Genomic DNA, 18,589 nt, shown 5'->3' on the forward strand with positions numbered 1-18,589 from the left:
ACTAAAACAGAAATTTGTTCATCTGGAGCCTTACACGTATTTTGTTTGCCAAACGTCCGCTTCTTGTTACTTCATTGGGCGAAAAGCAAGCCGCATCCTCACAGGGTGTCAAAGTTGAACCCAGCGTTTACGCTTGAACTTTTAAGTAAACGTAATAAATTCGTCCTCCCTACGGCACAGAAATTAATATGATGTCTTCCTCGTGTCATCGCATATCTCCCACTGAAATTTTATGCTGATAGAAAATTAACTTTTCGCAAACGCCGAGACCAGCTAGCTACGACGGAGGCCCTAACAAGCGTCCCCTACTCCTCGCTAAGGCTTTTTGGACGAGCTTTTACTGACGCCCAAGATCTGTGCCTGAACGGTGTCTGAAATTATCTCGGCATACTCAGGTAGCAAGAAAGCAAACACATAACAAATATTATGGCCATTAGCAGCCGTCAAACGTGCTTTGAATTCGTTCGTTTGGCGCACCCGTCCGGCGCACTTTCGGCGAAAGGTGCAACATTCTTCACACAAGTGCTCGACTTTTGCTTTCTTAAAACGATCTGTATGTGCGAATTCGCCTATATGATTGCACGATAACTTCATGCGCATACGCGATGTTGAATATTAGTGGAACGCAAGCGGGTGGGGACTTCACTTTGTGCAGTGCTGCGGGTCAGTACAGATAAGAGATAAGAAGTGTGTTAAAATTGAGCTTTTCAGTGGCGCCTCCTAGTTTTACATCGCATACTCAGGCATATTAAGGAAAACAGTAATTGCAAAAAGTAATATTTCGTCTATGAACGCACGAAACAAACAAACTGCCTGATCAACAACACTAATGTAAAGGTGCAAGCTCGATGTATGCATGTTGCTACAGCTTGTTGATTCGTACACAAGCAAGATCCCCGAGCTTCGCAGCGTCGAGATTCCCAGCACTGGCTCGTTCACATACCTCGGTTGGAACGCTAACAGGAAGGCTCAAGTACAAAAATACAGCAAGCATGTGTTAAGACAAGCTATACGTCTCAGGCTTGTGCTAAAGCTTCGAGGTCTGGCCATTTAGGTTAGTTTAGAGACAAAAAAACGACGCTCTTGGGACCAGGAAACGCGAGATAACGGCCGTTAATAGTCCAAGCTCTGTGTATAATCTCTTGTCGACGTGTCGATCGAAACTGAAACCACGCCACCCTCCTCCCTGGCCAACTAGTTCCCAGAGTGCAACGCGCGCCGTGTTGCATGCAGGACTTTATGGAAGTAGTCTATTCGGCATAACAGGGAGTCGTAAACGTCTCATTTTTTTTTCATCGCTTTTTTCCCTTGTCTCCTTTTCAACATTGTTTTTGGTAGTATTATTAATATTATTATTACCGGTTCACCACTATTTTATAAAACTATGCACGAATTTAGCGTCAGCACCTGACTGTCCTACCGCGTCCCAAACTGTCCTTTTTAACGACCTGATATTACTATTTTCGTGACAGCCCAGTTCTGGTATGATAACGACTCATGATTTCTAATCCCTTGAACGAAACCTTCAGCTCCATTCAGTTTTAGGAAACATGTTGCGCGCTGTAAGTTGTTCATAGACTGTATATTTTAAAACGCGATGTGGGGGAGGCGGTGGAGGCGGGGGGGGGGGGGGGGGGGGGGAGTGCATGGTCAAGATGGCGGGACATTCCGCCTTTTTCTGAAGAATAAAAAGGTTTTTTATGTAAATAATAAAATTGTATTTGAGACGCCTCCTATGAGGTCGACGGCATGGTATTCTCAAAGACAATGACAGTTCTTTATTATGCTTTAAGTACGGTTAGATGCGCGGCAAAGGTTTTTCTTAGAACAGAAAGGAAAAACGCGTGTCGGACAAAGTAACAAACAGTATACATTCCTGAGGTAGCCACAAACACTTTGTGTAATTATACACGCTCTGTTGTTGAAGTTTAAAAGTTGTCGAGGGAATATCTCATTATCTGCTGCTGTTCGGCTGAAATCAATTCTTTACAAAGTTTTACTGGGAGGAGTCATTTCCGTGGCGGCTTTATGGAAGTCATTAGCGTGCACGGCGACAGCAGGGTCCTTTATGCTCACGTTCGAAACCACTAATCGATATTCGACTGCCCTCCGGTAATTAAACTTATTTGGACGCCGGGGTGGGGACACATGTTGCGCCGGCTATCGTTCGATGGTTCCGATGTACACACCGGACATTTTCGGGGTTTTATACGAATCACGCCAACTATGCAGTCTAGAAAGATTAACCTCTCACTAAAGTTTATGCTAGCACATTGGCGCAATCAATCCCGCTCGCACGCCACAACTTGACCTTCACTAAAGGTTATTCTTTCGAAGAGTTTATGATAGCTTCGTTTAAAGCCACGAACAGGAACAGTGTCTTGTGTCACTGCAGAACGCAATGTTCTCCCCGCCTTGGAAGGATACGCTTACAGTCGGCAACGAGGAAATAAGAGAACTTCACTGCCTCCAGCGCGAGCCTGCTACATTCGACGACACTTCTGCATCTCGTGCACCTCGAGTGCGCGTGCGCAGATAGAGCACGGCGGCACGAAAACGTGCGCTGGAGGCTGGGCGTTTGAGAAAGCACGCCCTGCCGTTCACACTCTTTCAGTGACCCATAGAAACGTTGATTTCAGCTATTGATCTAGACAGACCCTTAAGCAGGTCATGCTCAGCCCTAATACCATACAGGGTGTTTTTTAGGTTTCATAATTTACAACAGTCGTGAAAGCTACACTAATGCGTTTTGTGCAGATGAGTTTACAGCCAAGTGGATCCAATAGGGTTGACAGTGAAAATATAAAATAATATAGCATAATAAGTATGATAAGGTACGAGTGACTTATTGTCCGGATAAGTATGACTATATACTAAAATTTTCGAATTAAATATATAGTTATTGGAAACCAATATATGGTTCTATTTAGAAACTTGCTGGGCGTCCTTTGATAACTACTAATCGGCAAATTTTAGGTCTACTTGAAGCGCGCACGAGGTGAGGCGACACGCTGAAGTTGCCGCTTGTGTTATAGGCGAAAGGGTGACGGTGCAACAACTCGAATGATAAGAGACTAAAAAGCCTCGCTGTTGCTTCGAAGTTCGACGGATTTTTGGGACCCAGAAAAACAAAGCGCGCGCACTAATTGTTTTTACGATTGAATAATTTGGCGTTTTTGGTGACGCTTATTATTCAAATCGAAGTCATACGTTTATTCTAACTGATTAAGTAGTTCAATAAAACTATTTATTTTACATTTTTAGCCATGTTCAACGTTTACCAACTCGCCCAGCTTACTATTCTCCTACTATTTATTTTACTTTTTACGTATAGCGATTATCAGCCCCCTACATGATGGGTGTGCGACTGAACCACACAAACAGCAATAGCGTGACGTTCACGGCTTTCTTTAAAAACAAATTGTTAGAGGAAAAATGTAAAAGTACCCTGCATGATTTCAATAAGTTTGAGGTACACTCGAGTAACAAATTTTTTAAAAACAATTTTGTTTAATTTTTATTTTGGTGTGATGGTAAGGGGATGAACACATTTTAGTCAGGGCAATGATCTTCAGTATCGTACTATCAAAAAGAAGAAAAAAAAACTGTGATAGTGGTTTTCGCGTTGATCCTTGCTGAGTAAATTATGACGATGTATAGAGGAGATGCCCGGCGAGGTCTCAAAGTCGAAGAAATGTTCTCCTCCTAAATGTTTTCTGCCAGATGACGCTGCGCGTGATGTCAGGACGCGAAACGTCATGCTCCGTTCACGTCGCAAAATGCATTTATAGGTCGAACTTTTTTTCTCCTAAAAGACTCGCTGAGGATCCCATGCGGACGGCAGTCATTGGCTTACTGCGTGATCCCCGAAGCAGATAAACGTGAGTGTGCTTTTGGAACATGGATACCCCAATCCTTCCAGTTCAACATGACGCTGGCCAAGTCGTACAGCCAACTGGCCGAACCAGGATCTTCCCAAACCCTGGTAATCACGGGTACTCCGGGCACCCAGGTGGGCGTCTTGAGCGTCGACCAGGCCGTCTATCTGCTCCGGAGAAAGGACCTCTTGACGCGAGAGAAGGTGAGTGCCTTTCAGCCCTTGAAAACTCATCGCGTCTCGAGGGTTTTGACATGTAACCGAGAACCGTCATCGCATTCTGTGGTGCCCTGCCTTTTTAAACAATTTAGTCGAAGATCACGCTGTAGCCTATGAGTAATACTGATCAGAAGAGCAGTTTTGGTTTCACAAGGTGATATTAACATCCGAATGAAAAATCAGGATCCAGAAAGTAAATGGCAGTTTCTTTCGCCCTTTTGCAACTTGGCTTCGCTCTGACGCTGCGCCATGTGGTAGCTCGCACTGTCATACATGGCGCACAAGGACGCTCCGTGGTCAACCGACAACACCGTCCGGAGTTGTCGGTTGACCTTCCTTGTCCGCTTTCTTGTCCCATTTGATTCTATGTTTAATTTCTATGTCTACCTCAACACTGCAACTGTCGTGCTGGCTCGAGAAAAATAAGTGAGGATTAAACAAACTATACCGACTTGACATAACATAAATAACAATCTAATCGGAATTTTTGTTTTTCATATGGGAGACACCTTCAGAGAGGCCAAGAGGCTGTAAATACCGCACCTTGCGATAAATTCCGTGGTCAGAGCACTAGTGAACAAGGTTGCCTGATCGCACTGGATTTTCTGTAAAACCCTACTAGCGCAAATATATCCCAGAGCGCCTTTACAATGTCGGTTGAACTCAATTCTTTCAGGGGAACCGCCTCAGGGAACTTAGTTGCCACGCAAAGCATAGTAAGCACGTACCGGCACCCTGACTTCGGGATAGGGAGAGGCTTGACAACATCTATCACTAGGTGCTCAAAGGGTTCTCAGATCAAAGGGGCTAACTTCAGAGGCACCTTAAACTTCCGTTCGCTGTCCCCACCCTTTGTCACCCATCGCATGCTCGTACCTGATTCTCGGCATCCCGTAAGCACACGGGCCAGTAGATCTCGGACAGGAGCCGTTCTCTTGTCTTCTTGTTGCCCAAGTGGCCTATGTGCCCCGCTTCATGAGAAAGCAGCAGCACGTCCGTCCGATATCTCTCGGGCACCACGAGCTCGTGAAATGTTCAACCGCGCCTGTCTCTATAGTGCCGATGGATTGCTAACGTTTTCCTGGGCCTCGCCCTCCCTGGGAGTCTCTCAGTTCCTGTGAAGACTTAAGTCACCAATTTGCTCACTGATGAGCTTTTTACTTGTTACGGCAACTGGTTTCTGGAGAATTATGGAAGACGAGGGCAGCAGTGCCTCACCTTGCGTGGATACTTCTTTCTGATCGACCCCTTTCGCTGTCATTAGGCACGTCTCCCCACTGACAGAGGTGTTTGCCTCGTCGGGCTGACCTCCGGAACCATCTCCCTTTGCTTCCACCAGCAGCCCATCTGCTGACGGCACATGTTTGGTTGGTCATACGCCAGCTGGGGGGAAAGCTCACGGGCCTTTGACCGTGTCAGCGCCTGAAAAAGCCCCTCCCAATGCTTCAGCACTACTCGCTCAAGATTTTCTTCGTTCGGTCAGAAAATATGTTAGAATAATGTGGAGGCAATCTGCCTGAAACCGCCAGCTCAGTGCGCACTTCTCTGAACGTTCTGGAGGTCCGAACATCTGACACGGGAAGGCACACGCTCCCCTCCTCCATGACAGACCTTATCTAACTACTCTTCCCACTGTACTGGGCCTCTGTTACGTAATCTGGGTGAACCATATCAATAGTCGCCCCCCTGCCACGCAACACCCGGCACGATTTGCCATTCACCGTCAAAGTATTCAGATACGGACGCAGAAGCTCCTCGGTTTCATCACACTGACTCGCACTTGCAATGCCCACTTTGTCTTTTCGAGGCCCTGCAATGATGTGCTCAGTGTCGTGGCAATTAAAACACTTGATCGGCCTCTTTGCCTCAAAGACCTTTATCTTTCTCTGATCCTGGCGTCCTTTGCGCTTTGCACCCTCTTCGACCTTTTATGACGGCTCATACTCGCCAGTCTGCTGGAGAGACTCTTGCCGCTTGTAAATTTGCGCCACTCTGCCGGGTCCCTCTTTTCTGGCGGCTTTGCCGGCCCCTTTTCAATTAGCTGCGGAAAATGTACCAGCCCGCGAGCTTGGTCGCTTTGTGGACGGCGTCTACCCTTGTCTTGTCCTGTATCCACACATGCATGGACTCGGGCAGCACCTTATAAACACTTTCTAGCACGACTGTTTCACGCACCATCTCCCCATGACCTAACTAGTCAGCCCCCTTCATCCACTTGACTAAGTAGCACCAGACCTCGTATGCGAACTCCAACCACTTGGTCAAATTTCAAAATGTTTTCTCTTGAGCAAGCAGAGTGTAGCAATCCCCCCGGCTGCTTAGCAAGACAGCACGCTCAGTAACCTCGTAGGCCATGTGTCTTGGGCAAAGCTAATTTTTTCCCAGGCCCTCTAGAAATCGACCAGGTACAGTCCTATGTCCTGTCCAGCCTTATAGGCTCGGATCAGCTTCGTCATATCCTGAACATAATATTGACATGCCTCTTGGTCTCACTGATGATGTCTCCTATTTGGGAGACGAAACGCCTGATTAAATTGTTATTTGTGCTATGTCAAGTCGGTGCATTTCGTTTAATTATGATGAACCCTGGCTTGTGGAACATTTTTCAAAAAGAAGTGAGGACCTTGGGTGCTGCTGAATGAAAAAAAGTAGGGGGAATATTGAATATGAATGTACGGACAGTATGACAAGGAACATATGCAGTCTGCTCGATGTTCCACAATACAACATAATGTCACAGCCGAAAACTGGCAAATTCATAGGAGGAATGATCACGGATACTTTTCTATTGGCGAGTGGAGCTACTTTTTACTTTGACAATAAATAAAGGCCATCCATCCAAACTGCATTACAGTTGAGGAACAGCGGGTTTCTTGTTCACTGCCTAAAACACGATAGAACTCTCAGCTATTTATTTCTGCGGCTGGAAGACCTACTCGCAACCATGAAGAGTCCCTACCATCTACTTCAGCGGGCAAACTTCTTGCGACTTCATGGGACCGAAATGAATCCCAAGTTCATCTCTGAAAAATTCCAAATGAACTTCGTTTATTTTGCACGTAATACCCTGAATCTCACTTTTTGACTCTTGCTACTTGTGCCTTCGATGACAGAGTGCGTAGTTGAGCAAATGTTTCCCAACTATCACCAACAAAACCGTCGAAGGTATCGCTTCCTGCAATGACACAGCTGCCAGGTGAAGCGGTAGAGATGCATGTCGCAGTCAAGACGTGGAAATTCTAAGCAGTTACAAAATATTTCATCTGATACCGGCTTTCGGGAGCTGCCGAAGCTGCATTAGTCGTCGACTTGCGGAGGATTGCGGAAGCTTGCGGAGGCTTCGGAGGCTGCAGAAGCTGCATTAGGTGTCGTCATGCAAGTGGGACAGGCATACCCAAGACCAGGGATGGGCAAAATACATGCAAATATGTATCGAAATACAAATACAAAATACTTCGTCAAAACTGTATTTAATTACAAATCTAATTACATTTCCAAAAAAGCATTTAAATACAAGATACAAATACAACCAAATGTATTTGGTCTCCTCCAAATACATTTCCAAATACATTCCTCAAAATTTGCGTCAGCGACTTCAGGGCACCTGCAACGGGTTTCTGGGTATCTCATTTTAATTTTGCATCGCACACTCTGGAGTTATTGTGCGGGGCTCTAATAACGTAATAAAAATATATCACAAAAAATGTAATCAGCCTGGACGCAATAGGTGAAAAAAGCAGGGTATTGAACCGAACCCGAACCGTTAACCGAAAACCGGAAAAAACCGTTATTTTCGCCGAACCGGAGTTGAACCGGAACGAAATAATTTGTTTCGCTCCAGAGCGGAACCGCTATATTTTCCATGCGGTTTTCAGTTCATACGCGAAGTCAGGTCACGTGAAAGGTGCGTGGCGAAAAACACAGTAACCTAAATAATGAACCAAAAATGCAACAGCAAAAACTATTTTCGCGCAAACCGAAGTTGAACCGGATCGAAATAATTCTTTTTTTGTTCCTGGGCAAAACTGATAAATTATTTTTGCGGTGTTTCGTTCATGCGGGATCTCAAAAAGCAGAAAAAATAGGTACCGGAAAGCTCTGTAACTTTCCATTATCAGGTTGTTACGTAACGGTCGTCTTCATAATTTATAAAGTTTGTCTCGAGAACTCAAACGAAATGAGCGCAGCAACTATAAATTCCCCGGATTTCTGGTCTTACGTTTTTCTTTATCAAATGCCCACGTTCGTCCCAACCTTTTCTTGGGGACCGGAACTGGTTCATCAAAGAAAATTGATCACTAGAAGATACCCAATTTGTACGTCAGCAAAAGTGACCAGTTAATGAGTCTGTTTGGTGGCAAGACGGTGAGTTGGGGTAGTTGGTTTCTACATCTCAAAATGAACGTAAAAAAGGACAAAGAAAGGTATAGGCAACACCGCCTAGTGTTTCCTATACCTTTCTTTGTCCTTGGTTTTTTTTTTTCCAGTGTTTAGTTCGATTTTTGGGTTTTTTGTCTTTCATTTTGTAGGGTTGTGTGCAAATCACCTCAAACGCCTTGATTTATTGTATAACTGATGGGATAATGAAGCGATACAAAGGCCGATGGATATTTTAGAACCTGTACTAGTTGACATACTGTGGCGCGTCTAATCTGCGATTAAAATAACTCAGAGTATTTTATAATCTGACCGAAATTAAAGTCTAGCACAAGGAAGGGAAGGGGGGATTCTATTAACAGTTACAACTACAGAAAACACCAAAACAGCTTCGATCTCCGGTAGCAGAAGCAGCAAGGACCAAGACGTTTTCTCCTCAGAAACACAAACTTCAAGACGCACAGCTCTTCTGAGCATTGCTTTATTTCCACCCTCAAAATGCGTTCTCGTGTTTATTTATTTTTTATTTTTTAACCAACGGCGGGCGGCCGACGCTCCTCGCGATTTGCGGCTACTCTGTCCAGACTCTCAGGCGCGTTCAGAAGCACGACGACTCTCGTTGCTTATGCTTAGCTTTAACGTATAGTGGACCGCGGCCAATCCTACGAGCCATCCTCAAAATTCAGCGCTATGATCGTACAAAGAGACTTCACGTTCCGCGCGTCGCTGCTCAACTGGTAATATGGGTTCTTAGCACTGGATACGCTCGGCGAGCTGCTAGCGTTCGCTGCAGTCCACCTTAGCGTGAAACTCTGTGCCAGTGTTCTTTCTTTTCTGCGAGGCCTTCAGCTCGGTGGTTCGGCTGGTTCGGGTTGAAACTAGGGTTGAAGAAACCAGTGCTTGATTGTCCAACGCGGTGGATGTCCACGCAGCATATGCTCACCAGGCTACTTAAACTAAGAGGCTTTGCTGGAGGGTCCCTCTAAACATAAGAAAGCTCCAGGTTGACTGAAGGCGTATGGAGGGAAGTTGAAATGCTCGCAGTATCGCTTCGCCCGTCAGAAGTGGCGACGAAGACATTGCAGAAGGAACAGCTCACTGTCGGAGATTTCTAAGGAGCATGGCTGAGATGTTCCATGGACACTTCCAAGATATTGTCGCCGTTAGCAAAGGTCTTGGCCCAGTCAATGAAAAAGAGGGAGCGACAACTTTTTGAGACGGATGTCATCTGTGCAGCAGTGTACATGGATACCCGCTACCGCCTTTCCCTCATTCCTGAGCAAAAGTACCGGGCCACATTGCATTCGACAAAGACTTGGAGGCGAATCACAGCTCTGCAATGCGAGCAAGTTTCTACCCTTTCTTCTGAATTGTGGCGGCTCCAGATGATACGGAAGACGCCCTGGAAGCGCTCCTCAAGAGAGGAGAGGTTGAGGTTGGCGTGCACGTTCGACGTACCAGTAACCCACTTGATATAGCATGCCTCCTGGAAACGCTAGACAAGGGGCCGCGGCTTTTATAGGACGCTAACGTGTTGCAGTTTTGGGCGGGGAGAAGGGAACGCTATTCAGAACTACGCATTGGCTCAAGTAGCCCTGGGAGTGCCTGCGAACAAGGTGAAAATGGAGCGAGCCCTTCATGCACTTAAGTTCATTCTATCGTCACAGAGGTGTCGTCTTTTCCCGGATATGCTTGACGACGTCCTGCTTCTTCGGTCTGCTATCTGACATTGAACTGTGCTTTCACCCACTTCCCGAATGGCCCAGCACTAGCTCGTTCGTTCCACACAGTAATGTGAGCCTTTGCTTTCTATATGTAACACTTTTATAAAACATGCATAGTTTATCTTGTGCTGCCGTCAATTTTTTTTTTTTTTTGTAGCATGTGAGTACGAACCGGTCCGAATCGGTTTGAACCTTTATTTTTTTTTTGTAGCATATGAGTACGAACCGGTCCGAATCGGTTTGAACCTTTATTTTTTTACTCCGGAGTTGAACCGGAGCTGAACCGTTTTCCCTGAACCGAAATGAAAACCGGAACGAAAAACATTTCGGTGTGACACCCTGGAAAAAAGTAAAGAGCTTCAAGCAGCTTTTTTTGTCGATTACCTTTTGGTACAGACCAACAAAGAACCGAGACGACCAAGACGCGCAGCACTAGCTAGAGAATTTTTTATTGTTGCAACTCGCATCTGTTACGAAAATCTGGATGACCCGCGCATTTAGAATGGTCCAGACAAAAATATGGATGGAAATCAGGCTGGAAAGCATCACAAGTTGTCACAGGCACTTATTTAGCCAGTCTGCCTCTGAACGTCGATTTCGTCACTATTCTTGCCCTGGACTAGCACCGTAATCACAAAGTCACTAAACGCTTGTGCTTGATTGAGAGACACTGCATTCGGTGCAGAGAGTAGTTTTCTTACTGCTCTGGACAGTGACAATAAATTTGAGAAATGTATTTTCGCCCTCAAAATTGTATTTAATTACAATTGTATCTGAAATACCCTCGTTTTAGTATTTAAATACACACGTCAAATACATTACCCAATTTGTAATTAAATACAAATGCAAAATACACAAAGTATTTAAAATACGTATTTCAAATACTTGTATTTGAAATACTGCCCATCTCTGCCCAAGACAAGAGTATAAAAAGTGCTGTTGAGACTGTGGCCTTCCCACGATTTACAACAGAATCTTCAAATTAGGGACTAAAATGTTGCCCATTTGCATATTCAGATCATTCGACTTACACACATCATGTCCTGTGCACGTAACCATCTGTGACAGGTGCGGGACACGTGGTTATTTGGCATTCGTATGCAGAAAATCAACTTGGTGAAAACTACAACTTTCAGCAATGCCAAAGTGTTGACGAACATTCGGGAATTCGTTTTAAATCTTGTACTCTGAGGTGATTATGCGTCGCAGACGTTGAAGTCAAACTGCATGGGTATAAAGATTCACCAGTACATATGAATCATATATGTTGAGTGGAACGCACATATTGGCCCATCAAGCTAGAACATTCCATCCAGGAGCTTAGGAACGACTCCAATCATCAGAGTGCACGCTCTATTTAGAGCTGAATCATTCTTTGGTAGAAGGCATACCTAAGAATGTTTTATGTTACATCAGGCAAACATCTGGCGACGTTTTTATTGACTTGCAAACAATGATGGAGATCTGAAAGCATACCCGTCGTCAGCAATTTCCTGCGTTCTACAAAATACTCAACATTCTTAAGAATTGTTTTTCTCAAATCTCTGAAGAATAAATGAGGTACGTAAAAGACTTGATTCACAAAGCCAAGAGACGACCTCGGTTACAGAGGTTCTACGCTGTCTTCTACAGACATGAGAGGACAATATTTATGTTGCAGAAAAAATGGACGGCAGGCATGCTCCAGAGAATAGATGCATTAGGGTAGGTTTCCTGAATTATCATTAAGTTGAAAAATTATGTCAAACCGCCTTGCCCAAATCCAAGCGTTGTTAGTTAGAAGAAGACAGGGGGAATCGCACTTTGTGCATATTTAGGAAAACCAAATCAAGCAATTATCTTAATGGCCATACACTTCAAAGCCCGGAGCAAATCCCCCCCCCCCCCCCTAAAAAGAATTACAGTTTCTCCAATTCTTTTACGGTTTCTTTAAATTACCCGAGACGGGGGTGAGAAAACTATGAAGCATCAAAACGTGGAAGAGAAAGGCGAAGTGATAGAAAGACAACGTCTCGAACACAGCTAAAACGTGTATTCGGTTCTCTCTTTTATATACCCCCCCCCTCCCAAGGTCGCCAGCTCTCGCACACACACCCTCCGCTCTCCAAGGACACAAACTTCCTTTTTAAAACTTAAACCACGGACACGCCCACAGAAAGCAAACAAACAAAAAACACATATTTTAAGGCGACACACCTATTTTCCAAACGGGTACTTGTACAAAGGGACGCACACAAGACATCAACTTGCTGGAACCTGAACCAGAATTAGACTCAGAAACGCGGTCACCACTATCGCTAGCCTTCGTCTCACCCTTTGAAACAAAACCACAAAAATGAAAATTGTTTTTTATTGTTTATTTGGAGATATATGTTTGTTCTTTCTCTCTCTTGTTCCCCTTCTCCAGGGATTATTTTCGTCATTCTCGTCCAGCTCGCTTGTACTTTTGCATTTAATTGCACTATAATTATAACCTTAAATTGCAAGCTTCGCCCTTGTTGGGGTTAGACTGGTGGGAGCTGATAAAACCCGTTTGCTCTACCGACGTCTAACCTCTGTTAAGCTCAGTTGGTAGAGCGCTCTACCTGTAATGGAGATGTCCCGGGTTCGATACCGGACCAGGCGGATTTTTGGGTCGCTCACTAGTCACCTAGCCGTGTTTAGAGATTTGTGTTTGCCCTTCGTCCCTCGTGTTCCCCTTCTCCAGAGATTATTTTCGTCACAAAGTCACAGGAAGGCTTTGGATGCGTCACCTAGCTGCAGTGACGCCTGGCATATACAATTGCCCATCGTTTTTATTCGCAATGTCTCTCTTACTACACCTTTCACGTATTTCAATTCCTCGTGTTAGACTTCCGTTTCTGACAGGTGAATTATACAATCATTGCACTGCTGAGCATGTATCGCCGTTTTTGAGCTCGGAGCTTTGACTTTGACATTAAGCTTGTGCTCTGTGATTTGCCGTTGAGACATCTGGAGGTTTGATCCACTTATTTGAATCCACACACCAGAGGGAGTTCATACACATTCCCATTGAACACACATTTCCTTATAAGCTTTTTGGCACCATATCTTTTCTGTAAGAAAGGGGGTGAGGTTACTTAACTTGAAATCCGTCCGAAACACAACGTCGGCTTCAAACTTCTTCGCACATGCCTTTACATTGTGCGATATCTTGTGAAAATAGGGCATAACTGCGCACACTTTTTAGGTCTTTCATTCGCTCCCACTCCTTCTCTTGACATTAGACTCACTTGCCTGCTCATGTAGCCTTTTTTGTACCCCGCGTTACATAGTCTTTCAAAATGCCCTTTCACTGAGGTTGCTAGATAATGGATGCAAGACGTGTTCAATGCGTTGTTGATCAGTGACCTTACAACTCCTGCTTTCACAGTTTTCGAATGACAAGCTGTTCTTAGAAGAACAAGTTTCGGATTGTTTTCCTCCTACTCCCGACACAAACCTTCCCCTACATAAATTTGTAAGTCCGAAAATTGCAACCCATCTTTCTCCGGTTGCTCCAAATGGAAACGCAGTTCAGGAGCTAACTTTCTTAGCAAACTTTCCGGTATTTTCGCCACTCCATTCTGAAACGAACGCACTACAATGTCATCGACATACCGCTTTAGCACATAGCTCTCCGAATGTATTCCTTTCAGACCATTAACCACGGCAGAGTCCAACGAATTCAAATAGATCTCCACCAGTATCAGTGCCATAGTCCGCAATCGTAGCATGGCCAGAAATTTGTGACAAGCTGTTCTAGTTCACTTATTTACCGCCACGTGGCGTATTCACCTTTAACTTTTACGTCATGTGCAAATTCCCGCCAAACCGAAATGCGTTCCGCGTGCAATGAATAAAATTGTGAAAAATAGAAAATAGAGCTACGTTATCAGAGCTTCTCAAACAGTACTACAGAAAGGGGGAAGATCAATTGATGGACAGCACAAAGAACACGCAGAGAGCGTGCTGACGCGGCAGTAAAACCCGCGCCAGTGTTGGTGGTTAATTCGACGAGACGGGTTGTTTGTGTGTGTCAGTGTGTGCGTGCGTCCGTGCGTGCGTCCGTGCGTGCGCGTGTGCGTGTGAACGCGCGCGCGTGTGTGTGTGCGTGTGGTGGGAGAGAGTGTAAAAGCAGCCTGTGAGCGCATTTTGAGGCAAACAAACGCAAGACGGGCGGAAAGAGCGGACGAGCACGCCGTATCAACGCCTCCCGGTTGCAAGAAGTCGATAACACTATTATTCCGCGTTTTCATATCTAGCGATATGGAAGCAAAAAAGTCGGATCTGCGGAAGAATTCCGAACAAGTATTCGAAAAAACTCCCCGACAATACATATGCGATATTTTTGGAAAGTTGTTTGCAGATTGGCGTGTGTCGAGTAAACTACAACAAAAAGGATCCATATTTTGTGTTGCCTAAATTAGGCTTTCATGAACTCCACAACCATCGTATCGCTACACTGCCTCCGCTGAAGTCATCAGGAGCGAAATATTCTCTTTGGTATGACCACTCGCTGTGCTGATGTCTGGCTTCCTTTTTCTTGGGATTTTTCTTGAAATTGGTAAAACTGAAAAACTCCGAACTGAAATTTTTGAATTAAATGAAACCCCAGGTTAACTGGAAAAATTGCTCTATTTCCGTTGACCCCGAAAACAAACCGTCCTTTTCCGCGAGGCTGCTTCCTTCTGCTGCAATTATTGTTTCTGCATGGGCCACTTAGTGATAACTGGCGCGAATAGCATTGTGTGTTGTAAAAACGCGATAGATGTGCAATAGCTTTTACGACGTAAGCCCTGATAAACCCTGATTTCTGGTCGACACCAGAAATAGATACCGAAAACAGAGAACTTTGAAAAAATGAACACCCAAAGACACCCTTAAATTTAAAAAAAGAATACACAAAAATACGGAACCCTACCTATAAGTTATAACGAAATCTAAAAGCTGCACCAACATCTACGAAATCCAGCTTATAATTAGGATTCTGCGTTTTCGGAGTTTATTTCTGCTTAAAATCGCGGAGTGTTGTTTAGTCCTTATTTTTTACCATAAATTCGGAGTTCTTTGGAGCTTTCTTTCATCGTACAGAGTTTTTCGGCTTTTTCGGTGAAGTGAACGAAAGGTTGAAAACAGCAGTTTGTGAATTTAGTAAAAGTATCCTTTTCAATGAGAAACGTGTTCGACGATTCCCCTTTTTTAAAATAGAAGCTAAACGGAAGTTCTTTGTGATCATACAAACGAAAGTTGATACTGCGAGGGCCTGAAAAAGGCCTGCAGTTTTTCAAATAAATAAATAAATATTAGATATAGAGAAGTAGAGCAAAACTTGTTCGAAGATCCCTGGAAAATATTAAGACCAGTAGGATTCATAGCAGTTGGCGGTCCTGAAAAATCTGAGTTTTTTGGGTAAATATAAATATTAAAATATTTTACCGGAAGTATTTTTTCGATTTTATCGAATTTGTCCGAAAACACAGAAGCATACTTATAGTACTCACGTCCGCCCCAGAAACCGGAATACGCCTAATATATTTAGAAGCCTTTATTAAGTAAATGGAGGAAGGATCTCCACGGTGACGATAAAAATAAAAAGCCGGTTTAATTATGCGAACTGTGTTAAAATAGAAGGAAATAATGAATTATTTATTTTGGAGGTATCGTTGAACTGTACCCGACCGTCATCTCGATCCTTTCAGTGCGAGCGCTCTCTCCTTCCTCTTTCTTACTTTCTTCCGTGTCTATTTAGTCTCCGGAAGCTTGCACCTTCTTTTTCTTAGTCTTCAATACTTAATGATATCACCAAACGTACAGAATTACGCATTCAGAACCCGTCTAAAACTGTACCGCGCTATTCATATAGTCTCATTCTCGATTTATTAGCGTGTCAGACCTTAGGCAATGTAAGTTCATTCATCCTCTCCAGACTCGTCGACTAATCTCGCTCTTTTGCTTACTTCATCGGTTCCTTCAAAACTTCGGTCAGTCCAGTTCACCTCTTTTGGAACCACTGCCAAGCGGGGCAATGCCAGCTCCAACGGCAAGGCTAAGTCCGTCCTGATATTTTTTATAGCGTTGCTCCCCCCCACTTTCTCTCTGTCTGTCTCTCTCTCTCTCTGCCTCTCTTTCTTTCTATTTTATTAAGAACCACCGGATTCTTTTCGTAAAAAGCAGCGAAAGCTTCCAGCGAATATTTCGTTCAGCATCCATCCTTTTAAAACCTCAGCACTTCCTCGTGCCATCCAGAACTCAAACGATCTTTCCGACAATAATTGACACCATATCAGATCGCAAAAAGTTGCGCGGTGCACTGGTTAACAGTTTCTTTCCACCAGGCTGGCACTCAACAAACTGAGTTTTTTCTTCTGTTGTTGAGCTATTGTAACCCTTACATTGTGTTCTTGCTCCCAAGGGCTTACTTATCAAAGCACGTTTATTCCGATTATCACAAAACGTTCGTCTGCCGTCGAAGGAATATTCTAAACTGTATCTTTGTTTTTTGTATGTCACTATTGGGCTTATTCACATGTCATCACTTTTTACATTAGTGCTACATACCTCTTCCGCGGCAGACGTTTTCAGCGCTCAAGAATAAATAAAGTTGTGGCTACGCTTTCCATGAGAAAGTCAGGAAATGCATGAAATGCATTTGTTTATTGTTCATTTTTGTTTATTTATTACCTACAGTTCGCCCTTGGGGCATTATTATTTTTGTTTATTTATTACCTACAGTTCGCCTTGGGGTATTTATATTTAAATAGCGGGGAGAAGTTCGCACAAATATGTGGCCGAGGACTCGAGATTGCCTTTTCGAGTAACCAGACACTTCGTTTGTTTTGACGTTCGCTCGCTATGTAATACCTCACCTCAGCTTTCAGGCCCACGTGACAAACTCCCACAATTCAGCTCAAAACGGCGTTATGACCATATCAGGAGTTCTTAGTACTTATCAGAAATTTGCACACGCCACCACGTTTTTGGAGCATGACAAAAGAGCAGTAGTGAGGACTGCTGCACCAAGATTGTGAAGATTATTCACATTTCAAGAAACAGGCTGCTGCGCATGTGCGTTGTATATAATCAAAAACACGTACGTGTGGAAAAATACAAATGTTGTTCTGTCAACAACATGAATGATATTGCCTTTTTCACTTCCGCATAATTCCAGCGTAACTTTCTGATACTCCTATCAGAAAGGTAGTTCCAAAAGTGCAATGCAACGCCGTTCTTATTCTAATGCGTGAGTACTACTCCGCTGACACAGCGGCCACCGAGTGAGATTGGTTCCTGCTAGTAAGAAGAGGAAATCGGAGGATTTAGGAACGACTTTATAACTCCACAGTAAATTCAGCTGAAACGAGCGGAACTCCCGAATCTTTGATTTTGTCCAAACGCCGAGGTCTAGTATAAAAACTAATTCGAGTAAATATGCGATATATTCCTGAAGTATGCAATTCTTTGGTCCTATTCCGTTAATTGCTTTAAACAGACACAGTCGTTAAAATTTGATCATATAGCATGACCTCACTACAATGATTAGAGCCTGTGTTCCTCAAGGCCTTCAAATACTCTAACAAAAACGTCGTGAGCTTATGTTAATGTCTGCCCTCACACATCATAAAGTTAAAAAAACCTTTCTCAGTTTTCACGTCGGTCGGTCTGTCGAGGGGGTGGTGGTTGCAACCACATAAGATATCGCACCTTCGGTGGTCGCACGGACACGTGATCATGATCATAAGGGATCACCTGTCCATCGTCACTGAGGTCACGTGACCATAGTCCGTGGGGTCCCGTCCACCACGTGACCACATAAGAAATAGCGCACCTTTGATGGCCACACATGGTCGCGTGACTGAGTCGGAAGCAACCTGACAATACTGATAATAGCGCACTTTTGCTGGCCACATGTTCATGCGTAAGCGTCGTTTGTTTGTGGGTGGGGGTCACGGGACCATGGCCCATCGGTTTTCGTCCACCACGTAGCCACACTAGAAATAACGAACCTGCTGGTCGCACGGTCAAGTGCCCATGATCCGTGGGGTCACGCGTGACCGTCGACCACTACGTGATCCCCCCGCAGTACCCTTCCGGAGCATCTTCAGAATTCCAAAAAAGCACTCACGGAAGAAGCCATATAAAGGACCTCACGGAAGTCGACAAAGGTTCATGGAGGTTCCATAACAGTTCCAGACCCCTTTAACGAAGAAGCGTTTACGCCATAAAAGACGGTGCAAAATGCTGCGAGTTCCATGAGAATCTCCTACACGATTTGGTTTATAATTTCTTATTATAGCTATATCTAATTTATCTCTTCAATGAACCGCAGCAAACGTTACGATTCATCCCAGCCAACCCAGCCCGGTGAGCGTGCCACATGACTTTACATTTT

General features: G+C 44.3%; 1 protein-coding gene across 1 annotated transcript in view; it reads left to right on the forward strand.

Annotated features, from left to right (window-relative positions):
• LOC8032842 (venom factor) overlaps positions 1-18,589 on the forward strand; it is a 229,019-nt gene that overhangs the window by 86,910 nt on the left and 123,520 nt on the right. Inside the window, exon 14 of the mRNA XM_042292110.1 lies at positions 3,923-4,081. Within this exon, the coding sequence (XP_042148044.1) occupies positions 3,923-4,081 (159 nt within the window). The remainder of the gene's footprint in view (positions 1-3,922; positions 4,082-18,589) is intronic.

Source organism: Ixodes scapularis, unplaced genomic scaffold, assembly GCF_016920785.2.
Source record: "Ixodes scapularis isolate PalLabHiFi unplaced genomic scaffold, ASM1692078v2 PGA_scaffold2__306_contigs__length_199485367, whole genome shotgun sequence".
Lineage (NCBI taxonomy): Eukaryota > Metazoa > Arthropoda > Arachnida > Ixodida > Ixodidae > Ixodes > Ixodes scapularis.